This window comes from Acanthochromis polyacanthus, chromosome 6 (assembly GCF_021347895.1).
Source record: "Acanthochromis polyacanthus isolate Apoly-LR-REF ecotype Palm Island chromosome 6, KAUST_Apoly_ChrSc, whole genome shotgun sequence".
Taxonomy (NCBI): domain Eukaryota; kingdom Metazoa; phylum Chordata; class Actinopteri; family Pomacentridae; genus Acanthochromis; species Acanthochromis polyacanthus.
In genome coordinates, this window is record NC_067118.1 from 1,601,652 (window position 1) to 1,619,456 (window position 17,805).

General features: G+C 39.8%; 1 protein-coding gene and 1 long non-coding RNA gene across 2 annotated transcripts in view; one reads left to right on the plus strand and one right to left on the minus strand.

Annotated features, from left to right (window-relative positions):
* The window catches only part of LOC127534586 (NACHT, LRR and PYD domains-containing protein 12-like), a 286,575-nt gene that overhangs the window by 106,111 nt on the left and 162,659 nt on the right, over positions 1-17,805 (minus strand). Inside the window, exon 17 of the mRNA XM_051950173.1 lies at positions 17,334-17,507. Within this exon, the coding sequence (XP_051806133.1) occupies positions 17,334-17,507 (174 nt within the window). The remainder of the gene's footprint in view (positions 1-17,333; positions 17,508-17,805) is intronic.
* The window catches only part of LOC127534591 (uncharacterized), a 38,657-nt gene continuing 37,419 nt past the window's right edge, over positions 16,568-17,805 (plus strand). The window contains exon 1 of the long non-coding RNA XR_007942757.1: positions 16,568-16,640. This is a non-coding gene — a long non-coding RNA (uncharacterized LOC127534591). The remainder of the gene's footprint in view (positions 16,641-17,805) is intronic.

Here is a 17,805-nt window from a genome sequence, read left to right on the forward strand (position 1 = left end):
AATTGACAGAAATATATCATCCTCAGACTGCAGCATGTTACAGGATGATGTTAGTAACTATTGATTATTTATCTTTTTAACAGCACTGCAGGATGGAAATGCTGGACTTTTCAGTGCAGACGGTGGAATCCACACAGTAATGGAAGGAAAAGACATCACAATTGAATGTCCATTTTCTTGGTCTGGACATAAAAAGTTTTTCTGTAAGAAATACTGTGAAGAAGGAAAAATTCTCATTGAAACAACAGAGGACACAGCTGAGAATGGCAGATACAGCATTAGATATGAAGAGGACATTCCTGAGTCAGGTTACCTTCTTGTTGTAAGATTCAAACAGCTGAAGAAGTCTGACTCTGGTTGGTACAGATGTGCTTTGGGAAGATCTTTCCTTCCAGATTTATCTTGGGATTTGAAGATTGTTGTCACAGAAGGTGAGTTTTTTTGTTTATTTCTGTGATTCTGAAGGTGTAAAGAAAGTGTTAATGTATTTAAGTAAATATCGAGTTCTTATTTCCATCAGTTTAGTTGTAAAACATGTAGAAACCTCCAAGTGTTCCTCCTGCAGACTCTCTGAATATTCATATATTCTATTTATCTGAGTGTTAATGAACCTGTCAGTTCAGCTTCCAGCAGTATGGTCAGGATTCTGATTATTTCACTGTTTACAGCTTCAACCACTTCACAACCAAAGTCCACTCTTCCAACTTTTCCACCGTCAGCGTTTCTCCCATCATCCTCCACGGCAACAACACCAACAGAAGAGAGTTTGAGCTCCACTTCAGGAACATCTAAACCTCCATCATCCTCCTCTGAAGACACTGGGAAGCAGGACTCATTTTCACGTATGTGGTCAGGTCATGAATAAAAGTTTCCATCTACTTGTAAAGACCAAATATATAAAATTAGTTTCTAGTGTCCAATTTATTTATTTTTATTTTTTATTTAACCTTTATTTAACCAGAAAAAAGACCTCTTTCACAAGGTGACCTGGCCAAGAGAGGCAGCAGCAAACATCAAGTAACAAAAAACAGACAGATAAAAATAACAACAAACATTAAAATATTAAATTCAAGCAATTAAATACATAAAATACAGGAGTAATTTTTACAGTAATAATACAGGCACTGTTCAAATGATTTCCGTTGTCAATATCTTAAAATAGAGCGGAAGGTTTCCAATGAAACTAATTTTGACAATTTCAGTTCAGATTGAAGGGCATTCCAAGCAGAGGCGGCAGAGAAACTGGAAGATTTTTTACCCGTTTCAGTTCAAACACGAGGAGCAGAGAGATACAAAATGTCATGTGATCACATGGTATAATGGCTTCCAGTTCTCTGATGAAGAGTGCACAAATAAGTGGGACCCAAGCCACGAAAAGCCTTATAAACCAGAGTTGTCCAGTGTGTATATCGCCAAACATTCAAGGAAGGCATGCCAGCTTTAGTATACAGTTTGCAGTAGTGGGTGAGGCAGCTGCAGCCAGTGATAAACCTCAGAGCTCAGTGGTAGACCCGAGTAAAGGACAGTAGGTAGCTGACTGAAGTGCACATGTACACAACATCGCCATAATCAAGTATTGGCAAAAAAGTAGCTGACATCAGAAGCTTCCGAGCTCTGATGGAAAAACATGACTTATTTCTATAGTGGAAACCGAGCTTCACCTTTAGTTTAGAGATCAAGTTTTTGACATGAACTTTAAGAGAGAGGTCCTCATCAATAGTTAATCCCAGGTACTTTTAACTGGTGGCCAGTTTCACCATGGACAGTTCTAATTGAGGGAATATCCTCAAACCGAACATAAGAATGTGAAAAAAACATCAGTTTGGACTTTTCTGCATTTAAAACCGTTTTCAATTTTTCCAGATGAATCTGCACTGCATCAAAGGTGGACTGCAAGAATATGACTCCCAACGACTCCTAGAACTCTGAATTTCCTGTGATGGAATCACTGAATCTTTGTCACAAAAAACAATCATATATTTTGGTTCTTTCATGGATTTATTAATGATCTTCTGGAAATTTGATGAAATCTGCTGGGTCATAAATACACATACAGCAACTTGAATTATTAGTTTTACTGGCTAGATGTAGAAAGTTTTGTTCACTGAAATTGTCTTCGTGGCTTCTTAACTGTTCATAAGTGATTCTGATCAACTTCAGCTGCTGACTCCTCTGATCCAGTTTAAATAGAACCCATTAGATCCACTCATTACACTCAAACACTACAGTGGGAAAGTCTGAGGAGCTCAGCAACGATCCGAAAAAGAAAATGATTGACTTGAACAAGTCAGAAAGTCACTTGGAGCCATTTGAAAGCAGCTTCAGATCCTAAATTATCTGTTTGTCAGAATAAAGTTCATGGTCCAGTTGTGTTACTGCCACCATCAAGAAGAAAACACAAACTATCACCTGCTGCTGAGAGACCATTGGTCAGGATGGTCAAGAGTCAAGCAAGAATGATGAAAAAGCAGGTGTGAATGAATGAGAAGCTGCTGGAACACAGCTGTCAGTGTCCACAGGGTTTTCCATCAACATGAGCTGAGAGGATCCATGAAGAAGGAAGTTCTTCCTCTAGAAGCAGAACCTTAAAGCTCCACTCAAGTCTGCTGCTGATCACATGGACAAAGAAAAGACCTTCTGGAGGAAAGTTCTGTGGTCAGATGGAAGAAGCCTGTGAAGGTTCTCAGTCATCCAGGTCATCTTAAGGTGAAGGGTTTAGTTCAGGCAACTGGACTTATTCTTGTGATCTCATCCGAGAGGCTTCTTCGGTTCTAAAACTACTTAGGAGAGTCCCAGGTGTTTAACCACTTGAGGTGGAGGTGGGGTTAAGGCTGATGGTATCTACTACAGGGCTCCAGACTAACTTTTTTCCTAGGAGCACAGTGGCCCCTCACTTAAAATTTTAGGAGCGCAAGCAGAAAATTTAGGGGCGCATCCTTGTATTCCTTTAGCTTTAACCAGTAACGACTTCATGAGCTTCTTTACACATAAAATAGTTCTGATTAGAGATAAAATTAATCTGGCCCTTCCTACAAATGTCACAGATGCTTTTGAATTGGCTGTTAGACCTGATGAATCTTTAGAATTCTTCACTCCTATATGTCTCTCTGAACTCATTTCAACAATTTCTACATCCAAACCATCAACATGTCTTTTAGATCCTATCCCAACTAGACTCTTCAAGGAGATTTTACCTTTAATTAATTCTTCAATGTTAGATCTGATTAATCTCTCTCTAGTAACAGGCTATGTACCACAGGCTTTTAAGGTTGCTGTCATCAAACCTTTGCTTAAAAAGCCCACTTTAGATCCAGATGTGTTAGCTAACTATAGACCAATATCCAACCTACCATTTCTCTCTAAAATTCTGGAAAGAACAGTTGCAAATCAATTATGTGAACACTTACAAAGGAATAATTTGTTTGAAATGTTTCAGTCAGGCTTCAGAGTGCATCATAGCACAGAAACAGCTCTAGTGAAAGTTACTAATGACCTTCTCATAGCATCAGATAATGGACTAGTCTCTATACTTGTTTTGTTAGATCTTAGTGCAGCGTTTGACACAATCGACCACAACATTTTATTACAGCGTCTAGAACATTCAATTGGCACTCAAGGGACATTCAAGGAACATTCAAGGGACAGCACTGGACTGGTTTAAATCCTACTTATCAGATAGGTTCCAGTTTGTGCATGTCAACAATAACTCTTCTGAGCATACTAAAGTTAATCATGGAGTTCCTCAGGGTTCTGTCTTAGGACCGATACTTTTCACATTATACATGCTTCCTTTAGGCAATATTATTAGGAAGCATTATATTAACTTCCATTGTTATGCAGATGACACACAATTGTATTTATCTATGAAGCCAGATGAAACTGATCAGTTAGCTAGACTGCAAGATTGTCTTAAGGACATTAAAACCTGGATGACTTTTAACTTCCTACTGCTAAATTCAGACAAAACTGAAGTCATTGTATTTGGCCCCAAACATCTTAGAAACTCGCTTTCAAAGCAAATAGTTACTCTGGATGGCATCACGTTGGCCTCCAGTACTACTGTGAGGAATCTTGGAGTTATTTTTGACCAGGACATGTCCTTTAACTCACACATAAAGCAAGTCTGTAGGACTTCCTTTTTTCACCTGCGTAATATTGTAAAAATCAGGAACATTCTGTCTCAGAGTGATGCAGAAAAATTAGTTCATGCTTTTGTTACTTCCAGGCTTGACTATTGCAATTCCTTATTATCGGGTTGTCCAAATAGCTCTCTCAAACATCTACAGTTGATCCAAAACGCTGCTGCGAGAGTACTGACAGGAGTTAGCAAAAGAGATCATATTTCCCCTATACTAGCTTCTCTTCACTGGCTTCCTGTTAAATCCAGAATAGAATTTAAAATCCTTCTTCTGACATATAAAGCTCTTAATAACCAATCTCCATCATATCTTAAAGATCTGATAGTACCTTATTATCCTAGTAGAACTCTTCGCTCTCAAGCTGCAGGCTTACTTGTTGTTCCTAGAATTTCTAAAAGTAGAATGGGAGGCAGAGCCTTCAGTTATCAGGCGCCTCTCCTGTGGAACCTGCTCCCAGTTTGGGTTCGGGAGGCAGACACCCTCTCTATTTTTAAGACCAGGCTTAAAACGTTCCTATTTGACAAATCTTATAGTTGGGGCTGACTGGGTGACCCACAGGGGTTCGGCTTGTGTCTTCATTGCACAGCTGACTCCCTCTTGGACGTCCCTTCGTTCTGCCCCTAGTCATGCTGCTATAGGCCTCGGCTGCTGGGGGACTTTTCTTGACGCACTGAGCCCTTCTCTATCTACCTTTACATTTAATATGTATACCGTTATTGCAGTACATTCACTCTGTTTGCCCCTGTGCTATTTCTCCGAGGGTCCCTGGTCCCAGAGCTGGATGCTTCAGATCTGCGGTTGATGTTCCACCAGCTGGTCCAGTCTCCACCATGTCCACTGTGGGATGCTGCCGCTGACCTTCCTCCAGCCTTCTGCTTCCAACTCCCTTTTTCCACCAGTCAACTCTGCATTGCCTTCACTATACTGTTATGCTAACTTACATACTGTTTGAATTTTACTGCTAGCTATATATGGAGTATGTTTAATGTCAGAGCCGTACATCATAAGAGTAAATTATGAGTCAGTTTTCAATGTTAGCTTATACTTTGTCTGTGTCACATATCCTGTCATGCATGTATCCAAATGTGTGTTGTGTTTTCCTTGCTTTCCCACCCCTCCCTCTTCTCCCATCCCTCCCCCTTGCCCTCTTCTGTCCTTCTCAACCCGCCCGGCCAGCAGGCAGATGGGTCCCCCCTATATAGAGCCGGGCTCTGCTCGAGGTTTCTTCCCTGTTAAAAGGGTATTTTTCCTTGCCACTGTCGCCTTTGGGCTTGCTCTGGGGGTCAGGCATTTGGGTTCTGTAAAGCGTCTTGAGACGAGTTGACTGTAATTGACGCTATATAAGTCGATTTGCAAAGTAAATATTCACATTTCCTCTCAGTTTCACTGTATTACTGATAAATACTTGCATAATAAATGCAGAAACTATGTATTAAATTCACATTTTGTTGTGCAGCACTTGACACAACATAACAAGAAAAGCACTCAGAGCACAGTACTCCACCAAGGCTGTCCATTTCTTCTGATCCTCCTCGAGATGGTTCTGCTTCTTTATTGGAGTCCAGTTGTGTTTAATTAAACTGATTGGACTTGATTAGGAAAGGCACACACCTGTCTATATAAGACCTTACAGCTCACAGTGCATGTCAGAGCAAATGAGAATCATGAGGTTGAAGGAACTGCCCAAGGAGCTCAGAGACAGAATTGTGGCAAGGCACAGATCTGGCCAAGGTTACAGAAGAATTTCTGCAGCACTCAAGGTTCCTCAGAGCACAGTGGCCTCCATAATCCTCAAATGGAAGAAGTTTGGGACGACCACAACTCTTCCTAGACCTGGCCGTCCAGCCAAACTGAGCAATGGTGGGAGAAGAGCCTTGGTGAGAGAGGTAAAGAAGAAGCCAAAGATCACTGTGGCTGAGCTCCAGAGATGCAGTCAGGAGATAGGAGAAAGTTCCACAAAGTCAACTATCACTGCAGCCCTCCACCAGTCGGGGCTTTATGGCAGAGTGGCCCGACGGAAGCCTCTCCTCAGTGCAAGACACATGAAAGCCTGCATAGAGTTTGAAAAAACACATGAAGGACTCCCAGACTATGAGAAATAAGATTCTCTGGTCTGATGAGACCAAGATTGAACTTTTTGGTGTTAATTCTAAGCGGTATGTGTGGAGAAAAGCAGGTACTGCTCATCACCTGCCCAATACAATCCCTACAGTGAAACATGGTGGTGGGAGCATCATGTTGTGGGGGGGTGTTTTTCAGCTGCAGGGACAGGACGACTGGTTGCAATTGAAGGAAGGATGAATGCGGCCAAGTACAGAGACATCCTAGAGGAAAAGCTCTTCCAGAGTGCTCAGGACCTAAGACTGGGCCGAAGGTTCACCTTTCAACAGGACAATGACCCTAAGCACACAGCTAAAATAACAAAGGAGTGGCTTCAGAACAACTCTGTGACCGTTCTTGACTGGCCCAGCCAGAGCCCTGACCTAAACCCAATTGAGCATCTCTGGAGGGACCTCAAAATGTCTGTCCACCAACGTTCACCATCCAACCTGACAGAACTGGAGAGGATCTGCAAGGAAGAATGGCAGAGGATCCCCAAATCCAGGTGTGAAAGACTTGTTGCGTCATTCCCAAGAAGACTCATGGCTGTACGAGCTGAAAAGGGTGCTTCTACTCAATACTGAGCACAGGGTCTGAATACTTCTGACCATGTGATATTTCAGTTTTTCTTTTTGAATAAATTTGCAAAAATTTCTACATTTCTGTTTTTCTCTGTCAAGATGGGGTGCTGAGTGTACATTAATGAGAAGTAAAATGAACTTTTTTGATTTTGGCAAATGGCTGCAATGACACAGAGAGTGAAACATTTCAAGGGGTCTGAATACTTTCTGTACCCACTGTAAATGCTGAATCTTGTCCTGAGGTGCTGGCTCTTCTGTGTTGGGCCATGTGTCTGTGTAGAGATTGCTTGGTCTCACCAATGTAAAGATCTGGGCAGTCCTCACTGCCCAGGACTGCGTAAACTACATTCTTGAGTTTGTGTCTTGGTGTTTTGTCCTTTGGTTGAACCAGTCTTTGTCTGAGTGTGTTTTCAGGTCTGAAATGAACCGGGATGTCATGTTTGGAAAAAATTCTCCTCAAGATCACAAGAATAAGTCCATTTGCCTGAACTAAACCCTTCACCTCAGATGGAAGAAAAAACTGAGCATAAATATGATTGGAGGAGGGAAGGTGAGGCCTTTAACCCCCAAGAACACCAAACTTACCATCAAGCATAGTGGTGGCAGTATCATGCAGTGGGGCTTTCTGGAAGAGCTTCTGGACTGGTAGCAGACTGTATGTTGGATTAGTTCCAGACTTTCTAGGGACTGGTTTATGTTTGGTTTCAGTCTTGGTTCTCCTGGTTTTGGATGTGATTTAAAGTTGTTGTCTACTGTTGCTCTACATCGGTAGTGTCTTTAGATTTTAGAACAAACTCCTTTGTGTCATAACTTTGTTGTAGAAACTGTTGTTTATTCTTAAAGGATAATTCTGGTTTCATTTCCATTATTGGGGCTCTTTGGGTCATGATAACTTGACCCACTGAACCACAGTAGACACATTAACAGGAAACACATCAGACTGGAATAAATCATCCTTTAAATATTTTGGTTAGATATATCGTAATACTTTTGGTAAAGCTTATTGTTTTTATTAAAGAGTAAATGCGTCCTGCAAAGTTCACACTGTAAAGTTACTCAGGATATTTATTGAAATGCACTGAATCCCTGTAGAGGATAAAAGATAAGGAAGGCTTTATTAAACATTTTCTTAAAATTTTAAGACATTTTAAATATATTTTTGGACATATTTATGAATTTGGATATTCAATTCATATTTACAGATGAAATTATTATTTTTTTGACACTTCAGTAATATTTGGGGGATTTTATTATCATCTCTTGGACATTTTATAGATATTTTCAGACATGTTCTAAATTACATATATTTTTTATCGATTACATTTTATTGATTTTAATTTAAAAATAATTCAGGATATTTCATCAATAATCTTGAACATATTCACAAGAATAGGATATTTTATAAATATGTTTACAGACATGAATATTTTTGGACATATGAATGTTTTTTGCTATTTTATTCATGTATACAGATATAAAAATATTTTGGGGATATTATTAGTTTTTTAGGGAAATCTTTATATATTTCTGTACCTTTCATTAATATTTTCAAACATGCTAGAATTACTTTTGTTTTATTTTTAAATAGCATTTTTTCAAAAATTATTACCTCTTTTAGGAATAATATAGTCACGCATTTATTTTAGATTTTTAGACATTGCATGAATGTATTGGGATATTTAATTCATATCTACAGACTAAATTAGATTTACTTTGGCATTTCAATATTATTTATTATTTCTCTTCATCTTCCTCTTGTGGAGACGATCTACATCAACGTCTCAGAGGTCAGTAAATATGAGACTCCTGAACTTCATTAGTGTTTGTGAAAGCAGCTGATTGAACAAACTAAACTCCTCCTCTTCATCTTCATCTTCCTCCTGCAGTCCAGCAGAGTGATTGAGGAGATCAGAGAGGACAGACAGATCAGTTCTCCTCCTGTGGAAACATCTTCACTTCAGCCCTCCTTTAAGACTGAAACATGAAAATGCTGCACTTTTCCTTCAGGACTCCTGTAGAAACTCCTGCTTTTCTTCTGTTTGCTTTTAAAGCTTCCTCAGGTGTGAAGAGTGAACATTTATTTCCTGTGATCTCAGCAGAAACTCACCTTTTGTAACTCTGATCTGAACAAGCTCCTCGTATGAATCAGGGAAAGATCATCCTCCTTCTTCATTATTCCATTTACTTAAAGCTCCAGTTCCACAGAGCATGATACTGCCACCTCCATGCTTGATGGTAGGTTTGGTGTTCTTGGGATTTTAAAAAGACCCACTCAAGACAGTCTGACACCAGTCCTAAACCAGTCCGAAAAAGGTCTAAAACCAGGACCAAAGTCAAACCCAATGTAGTCCAAAAAATGTTCAGAACCAGTCAGAATACAGTCTGAAACCAGTCCTAAAAAGTCATCAACCAGTACAAAATCAGAACCAGAGCCAGAAGGACAATGGAATCTGAGGTTTATTCTCTTTCTTCCCATTTTCTATCTTTACAAGCCGTCGTCTCGACTTTTAGAACGTACTTTCATCCATTTCTTGCCTCCAACACAATCTAAGTTATTTCCTAAGAAAATCACAAAGATCCAGTTTCATGATCTTAGTTGTTTAGACTTTAATAATTTCATCCATTTCTTTCCTCCTGAAGGTTAAATCACTTCAGCAGATGTTGGTTGCAGGTTGTTTTCTAAAAATAATCTAGAAATTCAACTATTAATGACATTCAAACTAGTGCACAGACGACAGCCACAACACTGTCTGGGATCAAAGTGTTCAACAACAAGAATGGCAGAAAAAACAGCTGGACTCTGTTTAACTTGGTGTTATTATGAATGAAGCCTGCAGGGGGCAGAGTAGGACTGAAATCAGACACAAAGCCACAATAAAAACAACTCATCCACATGCTGATCACATATTTAGCAGGTTTTCTACATATTTATGGAACATTTTCTATCACTGATAATAAATGATGCTGGAATCAGATGTGAACTGATGTTAAAACAAGGATCAGTTTTCCATGAATTCTAGATGGAACCAGAAGAACAACAAGCTGCCACTGCTGCACATGGACTCACTTCTGAACTCTCACATTCATCATTGACCTTTTTCTGGGCTTTTGTGGAGAAATCAGTCCAGCAGATCTTCTAGAATTAAACATTTGTTAGTGAAGTTGTTGCACGTCATTAAACCTGTGAACTCCAAGCAGCAGTTTGTGTCTAGTTTTTGGTCCCGTCATGTTTTTCTTCACTGTGCTTCATTTTTCAATCTAAAGTCCTGCAGCTCTTTGGAAACAGAACAACATGAAGAAGGAGAGAGAACTCAGAAATGTTATCTTTGCAGAATGACAGTTATGATAGAAAATCATTAAGAGAAAAAAATGAAAGTTGAGTTTCTTTATTTTCCAAAAAAAGTGAGGAGAAAACTGGAACCAAACATTTTCCACGTGTCCACAGGTGTTACCAACACCAGAGAAAAAGTGGTGACTCTACATAGCAGACATATTGAACCATTTACATGTTGAATTTCCATATTCCTGACATTTAAATGTCACAGTTTTAATCTCACATTTGGTTCATTTTCCCCACAGATGTTCACATCACACATGATCAGTTCTCAGACTGTTTAAAGTCTAGAATTCAGCTTCAGTCTGTTTTCTACCGTTGTGTGGCTCTGAAATGGTGACATTTTGTTGACTTTTATTTCTACATTTTCTTCAAATATAACACGTCTTTCTGAGCTGCTGACAGGTTTTGGAGTCCTGATAGTAAAAAAGGTTTTTGTCTGCAGAACTGCTCATGTTTAAACCTGCAGTGGAACCTTTGTCTCCCCCTTCTGGCAGTGACAGTAATTACACCAACACTTCACTTTCTTGCACATTTGAGGCACTTCAGCTTCAGGGAGGAATGAACATTTGTGCATTTTTCTTTCGTGTTTATACTGATGTTACAGAAGCCTGTGTTGTCCTGTACATGTTTAAAGTTGTAAAACATGAGGTGAATATCTGTAAAACGCCCCCTGCAGGTTAAAAGCTCAAACTGCTGCCTGCTCTGTGACTCACAGCTCAATGTGCTGCAGGTAGAGAAGATCAACAAGTTTGACTGCAGCTGGAAATAGAAAGAAAAGTCAAATCTAATCCTGCACTGAAACAAACATCCTGAAACTTACTGCACACTCTGCAACCTGACATCAACCTCCACACTGGAAAAAATATGTGGAAAGGAACGGTGAACATCTGGCAGCAAGGAGGCCAGAGGAAATGTTTGAAGAGAGAAACACAACATTTAAGAAGTGGAGAAAGTGAGAAAATGACAGAAAACATCTGTCAGTTATTGGAATAGTTGTTGTTGAGGTGAAAACAGTAAAACAGTCATTTTTATTGGTCACACATTGTACAACAACAATTTACTAGTTGGAAAAAGAAAGATTTTTCATGTGAACATTACTGGACAATTTTGGCTGTTTTTGTTTTACAGTCAAACTGTAGAAAGGAACATTTTTTTCTGATTTTACTACAGATTATCTGTAATTTAACAAAATATTGCAAATATGTGAAAAAAACAGTGAAATATTTTTACAACCATTTTTACCTTTAATATAATTAATATATAAATGAATATAGATAGCTTGTTTTTCAAATATTTGTAAAAATGACATTTTTTGCTGATTTAAATACAGTTAAAAACAATGTAATGAACAGTCAAATGGTGTAAAAGAACAAATGACCATTTTTTAAAATACTGAACTTTGATCTGGACTTTATACAGCAGTTTTCATCTGTTTTTTTTTTTAACAGCGAACATCCTGATTAAATTAACACTTTTTTCTGTGATTTAATTCCAGATTATCTGTAATTTAACAAACACAGCAAATATGTAAACTATATACAAAAACATTTATCATTTTCACCTTTGAATATACATAAATTCTCTTGAAAATGAGGACAAATATCTGGAAAATAATCAGATTTGTTGCTGATTTAAATACAGTAAAAATGTTGTAAAAGAACAAATTACTGCTTTTTAAAATTCAGATATTTGATGTGGACATTATTTACAGTTGAACATGTAGGTTAATACTTGTCTTTACTAGATATTGTTTGTAATTTAACAAACCAAACAGAACTGGTTGTAAAATAAAGATCATTTTTTACAGTCATGGTATCATGTGAACATTAACGGGGAAATCTGTGTTTGTTTTGTTTTTTGTGAACTTGTTGATGTCAGCTTTATTTAAATGGCACATTTAAAAAAGCTTATGGCCAACCAAAGTGCTTTACAGTAAAATAATCATCAACAATAACAAACATCCATCCATTCTCTATACACCGCTTTATCCTCACTAGGGTCATGGGGGGTGCTGGAGTCTATCCCAGCTGACTCGGGCGAAGGCAGGGGACACCCTGGACAGGTCACCAGTCTGTCACAGGGCACAATAAGAAACAATAAAAGCAAAACAACAAAACAGTGAAATAAAACAGATTAAATATCAATCAGAGGTGACTCTGCTCAGCCAAGGGTCAGGATGAACAACTGGGTCTTCGGACGCGTTTTTGAAATGGAGAGGCTATTTGCAGACCAGACAGAGAGGGGCGATGCATTCCACGGTGTGGAAGCCACAACTGATTTTCTCCTCTGATTTTCATGAGAGATGGAGGAACATCGAGAACCATCTGGTCAGCTGACCTAAGAGCTCTGGAGGGTCGATGCACCTTAACAAGGTCAGACAAATATTCTGGGGCCAGTCCATTCAGAGACTCAAAAACAAATAAAAGAATCTTAAAATCAGTCCTGTACCAAGCTGGAAGCCAGTTAAGTGAGGAAAGCACTGGCGTTCTGTGCTTCCATTTCTTTGTTCCGGTTAGGAGACAAGCTGCTGCATTGTGAACAAGCTGGTTGAATTCTCATTGGCCAGTGCTGGCGTACAGGTAGTTACAATAGTCTGAGCTCGATGTAATAAAAATAGGGATAACTTTATCTAGATCAGCCCTTCTTAAGGTTTCATTTTGGCTCGAAGCCGAAGCTGAAAGAAGCTAGCCTTGATCACTGAACTGATTTGTTCATCTAATTTAAGTGCCCCATCAATAATAACACAAAGATCCCTGGCCTGCAGTCGTATATAAGGTGCTAGAGTGCCAGGGGAGCTGGTAAGGACCTGGACCAGATCAGGGCGACCAAACAGGACAATCTCAGTTTTGTTTTTATTTAATCTCAAGAAATTTGTCTATCCATGTTTTTATATCCCTCATGCAATTAAACACAGCATGAAGAGATTCCTTAGAAGCTACCTTTAATGGCAAGTAGACCTGCACATCGTCAGCGAAGCAGTGAAAGGGGATATCATGCTTCCTAAATATTGACTCCAGGGGTAGCATATAAAGGGAGAACAGTAGAGGGCCCAGAACTGACCCCTGGGGAACCTCAGAGGGGCCACTGAGGAGGAAAACTGCCTCAACTGCACACAGAAAAATCTATCGGCAAGGTAAGATTTGAAGCAGTCCAAAGCAGTGCCCTTAATGCCCACACAGTGCTCAAGGAGTGACAGAAGAATAGTGTGATCCACTCTGTCAAACGCTGCTGTTAGTTCTAGAAGAACTAAAAAGGCACAAGCACCAGAATCAAGGTTTAGAAGAAGACCATTAAATTTTTTTTAAAAGAACAGTTTCAGTGCTACGAAGAGGCTTAAGACCAGACTGAAACAGGTCAATAACGTTGGCCCGTTTCAAAAATTCTTGGAGTTGGTTAAAAAGAACTTTCTCCAAAATCTTGAAAATGAAAGGGAGTTGAGAAATTGGCTTGAAATTAGACAGAATCAAGGTATTAAGTTTTTCCTTTTAAAAAGAAGCTGCACCGTGGCATGTTTGAAGGAGGATGAAACGCATCCAGAGCTGAGACACAGGTTTATAAGAAATAAGATAAAAGACCCCATTGAGCTGAATACCTTTTTAAACAATCGAGATGAAATGCTGTCAGAGCTGACAGTAGGACGTAGGTGCTCAACAATTTCAGCGAGTGCATTAAGTTAAACAGGCTGAAACTGGTGAAAAGCAGCTGAGCTTGCTGTAGAAATTGAGGCAGTGGAGATCTAAGAACATAAATTTTCTTTACAAAAAACTCCTTGCACAGAGAAGAAGAAGGTTTAACAGAGACGGCACCACAAGGATTGTGAGTCAGATACACTACAAAGGATCTGAGGTTTGTGAGCATTTTTGGAGACAAGTGAGGAGAAATATATAACGTAACAGCCTGCTGATGAATTCAAAGGAGATCCCGAGAAATTTGGAGATTGTCCTTTTTCCACTTTCTCTCTGCCTGGCTAACTTTATAATAATAATAATACATTTTATTTGTATCACACTTTTCAAAACACTCAAAAACGCTTCACATAAAAATCATCAAACATTAAAAATCTAAAAATAAAACAAGTCATGAAACGTTATGTGTTAAAAGCAGTTCTGAACACGTGGGTTTTGAGGAGTCATTTGAAGGTTGTCAGGTCTGTGCAGTCGCGGATGTGTTGTGACAGGGAGTTCCACAGTGTGGGGACAGGTATAGAGAATGCGCTGTACCCACAGGTTCGGTGCTTGTTTCTCAGCGGAGGGCAGAGAAGGTTTGCAGTAGATGACTGAAGGCCGTGGGTGGGAGTGTGACGGTGGAGCAGGTCTCTGAGGTATGGAGGGATGTGGTTATGGAGGGCTTTGTGGGTCAGCAGGAGGATTTTGAACTGAATGCGTTGTGGGATGGGGAGCCAGTGGAGATGAACATGCGTGTCTGAGCTCAGGAGTGGACTCCTTCAGCCAAGGCTCAGTCTGTGGCTTTACGCTCTTTGGAGTCATTGGTGCAATAGAGTCCACAGTCTCAGTACAGAGAGAATCAAACATCATTACAGACATCAACACTGAGGTCGCCAAAGTCGTCCAGAGAATAAGACTCTTTCCAAGCAGCAGAAAGCTGCAGGGTAGTCAAAGAATTAAAAAAAAACAGAGACGATGTACAGGCATGGAGGCCGTGGTGGAGGGTGCAGTCAGAGAGAAGGAAAATAAAGCAGGTAGATGGTCGGATAAGGGTGTGTGGCAGATTTCAGTTATTTGAACATTCAATCTATATGACAGTACAAGATCCAAAATGCATCCTTTTTCGTTTGCGAGCTCTGAAACAGACTGTGTGAGATTGAAAGAGTCAGTGAGATTCAGAAAATCTCTGGCCAGCGGTCTGGTCTCACAGCAGAAAAGCATGTTAAAATTTGCTGACAATTAGAAAGTGTTCATATTTAAGAATAACACCTGATAGAAAATTTACAAAGTCTCGTATAATGTCTCTATTAAATTTCAGTGGGCAATAGACCACAGTGCAGAGAACAATCACAGGAGTTTCTACCTCGAAGAATTGGAGCTTAAAACTGGAGCAGTTGACAGCTGGAAACTGCTGGACATGAAAGGAGGTTTTGAATACAGATACAAGTCCTCCACCTTTGGCGGTGTGTGAGGGGAGCTAAAAAAAAATTAATTTATTGAGTTGAATGAACTCTGAGCGGTTCATTCTCTAAACTCAATATTTGAAGTCAAAACGTCCCAAGTTGCACAAATTCATGTTATTAATTTTTAAAGTGGTCTGAGAAGAAAAATGAAACATTTTAAGTTCAAATAATTAGTGATTAGCAAAATTCCTGTATGTCTCTAAAGTAAACTAGAACAGATGAGTTGATTTGACTGAATGAATTCCTGATGTTTTACAGTGCAGTAACATGGTCCAGTCAGAGTCTCTACACACCAGCTGCTGCTGCTTCAACATCTGGATCATCAGGACACACTTCATCCTCTCAGCACAAACACCGTCCTGATCAGCATCACTTCCATCTGCAGAGAGAAGAAGAAAGACCAGAGGAGATCAATGAGTTTGATCAGCAGTTCATCAGGACTTCAGTCGTGTTCAGAGCAGCAGCTTCATGTTAACGTGTTGGAGTGAACACACTGAGCTCCAAGCTCACACACTGCACACACTGTCAGCATCAGGTGTGTTTCTCAGCACATTTCACTGTAGTCCACATTGGAAACAAACTGCTGACAGTCATCAAGCTTCATTACTGCACAAACTCTTCACTCATGGGTTTACTGCTGCTCCATTTAAACCAACAGTCTCTGAGTGTCCATCAACATCTCATCTGCTCTAGAAAACATCAGCTGACAAACCAACATGGAGGCTTTCAGTAAACACATCTGGATTGAAGCAGACACAAGGGCACAGATCCAGATGTGATTGCTGGATTTGAGCAGAGCTTCTGCTCTGTAGAAACACCTCATTGTTCCTACATGTGATGCTGCTGCTGTGAAATAAGAGCCGCTGGTTTACAGGCTTCAGTCTCACTGATCTCAGAGCTGTGACAAACATCAGACTAATCAGCTGATCACTGTTGGAATGAGACAACAAACAGTGAGATCAGATGTGACGGACACTTTGATGAAGGAGGACCACTGTCTACGTACATCTGGAAGGTTGTCAGCTGGAATCAGATTTATTTTCTCAACACATCAACACAACAACAACAGTCGGCTTCACATCCACTCAAACACACCATGACAACAAGCTTGTGGCTCCTCTGATTGGCTGACTGCTGTCTCTGTGTTTCTGTCTCCATTCTGCTCTCACAGCTTCACTGAGAAGCTGCAGGTTTACAGGAGACACTGGATCTTTGCTTTGATACTGACTGTGTTTGGTAGAAAACTGCTGGAAGCAGCAGAGACTGATGGAACCTTCTACTGACCTCAGAGTCTTCAGGCTGCAGTCTGGACTCTCCACAAGATCTAACAGATGTTTCACTGATGAATCCTGCAGGTTGTTTCCTCTCAGGTCCAGATGTTCCAGATGGGAGGGGTTGGACTTCAGAGCTGAGACCAGAGAATCACAGCTGATCTCTGACAAACTGCAGCTCCTCAATCTGAATAAAGAATAAAAGATGTGTATAAAATCATTGATGATCCATCAGATGTGTTCAGGTTCTGAATGTGCAGATCAACATTACTTTGTCCTCATCAATCAGCTTTTCTCTAAAAGCAGCACAGTGACTTTGTCCTTCTGTTATTGTGGATCATCATCATGTCAGCCTTCTACACACATCATCCACATGTCAGCACAACATTCATCCACCTATTCATGTCCACACATCAATGACATGCTGCATCATCAACAGGATCAGGATCAGTCAAAGAAAACTGAACTCAACACAAACCAAAGAAATATTTCTACTTCAGTCAGTAAACTTTGTATAAACTGATCTGAGTTCAGAGGATCTTCTGGATCCAGATGTGACTCTTTAGTGCAAATTATAAACATTCATTTAATTAAACAACACTCAACTTTCTGCAGCAAACACTTGACTTTTGTCAAAAGAAACTAATTTTTCACATAAAATATGAACCAGAGCAGATTTACAGCTTCATGGATGGAAGTTCTGTTGAACATAAATGAGCTTCAGTTGTCATTAAACACATCAGATCTACAACAGTAACAGACAAACAGTGAACTGACATCAGAGTCTTCAGGATGCAGTCTGGACTCTCCAGAAAACCACTCAGATGTTTCACTCCTGAATCCTTCAGGTTGTTGAAGCTCAGGTCCAGATGTTCCAGATGTGAGGGGTTGGACTTCAGAGCTGAGACCAGAGAATCACAGCTGATCTCTGACAAACTGCAGCTCATCAATCTGAATAAAGAATAAAAGATGTGAGTTGAGGAGACAAAGTTCCTGCTTGAAATCATTCAGAGTTTCATCATGAGTTCAGAGCTGAAGAAGCTTCAGAATGTCCAAGTTTACAAAATGGAAACTCCAAACAGCTGAAGCCAACAGGATGCAGCTTCAAACAGTCCAACAGAAGCAGTGAAGAAGAGCTCTCATTAATATTAATGACAACATGCTGCTGCTTCAATAAAGACGGAGTGACTTCAGCTCTGAAACTCTGCAGCTCCACCAGTGGCTCCATCCACACAAACTCATGCTGAGC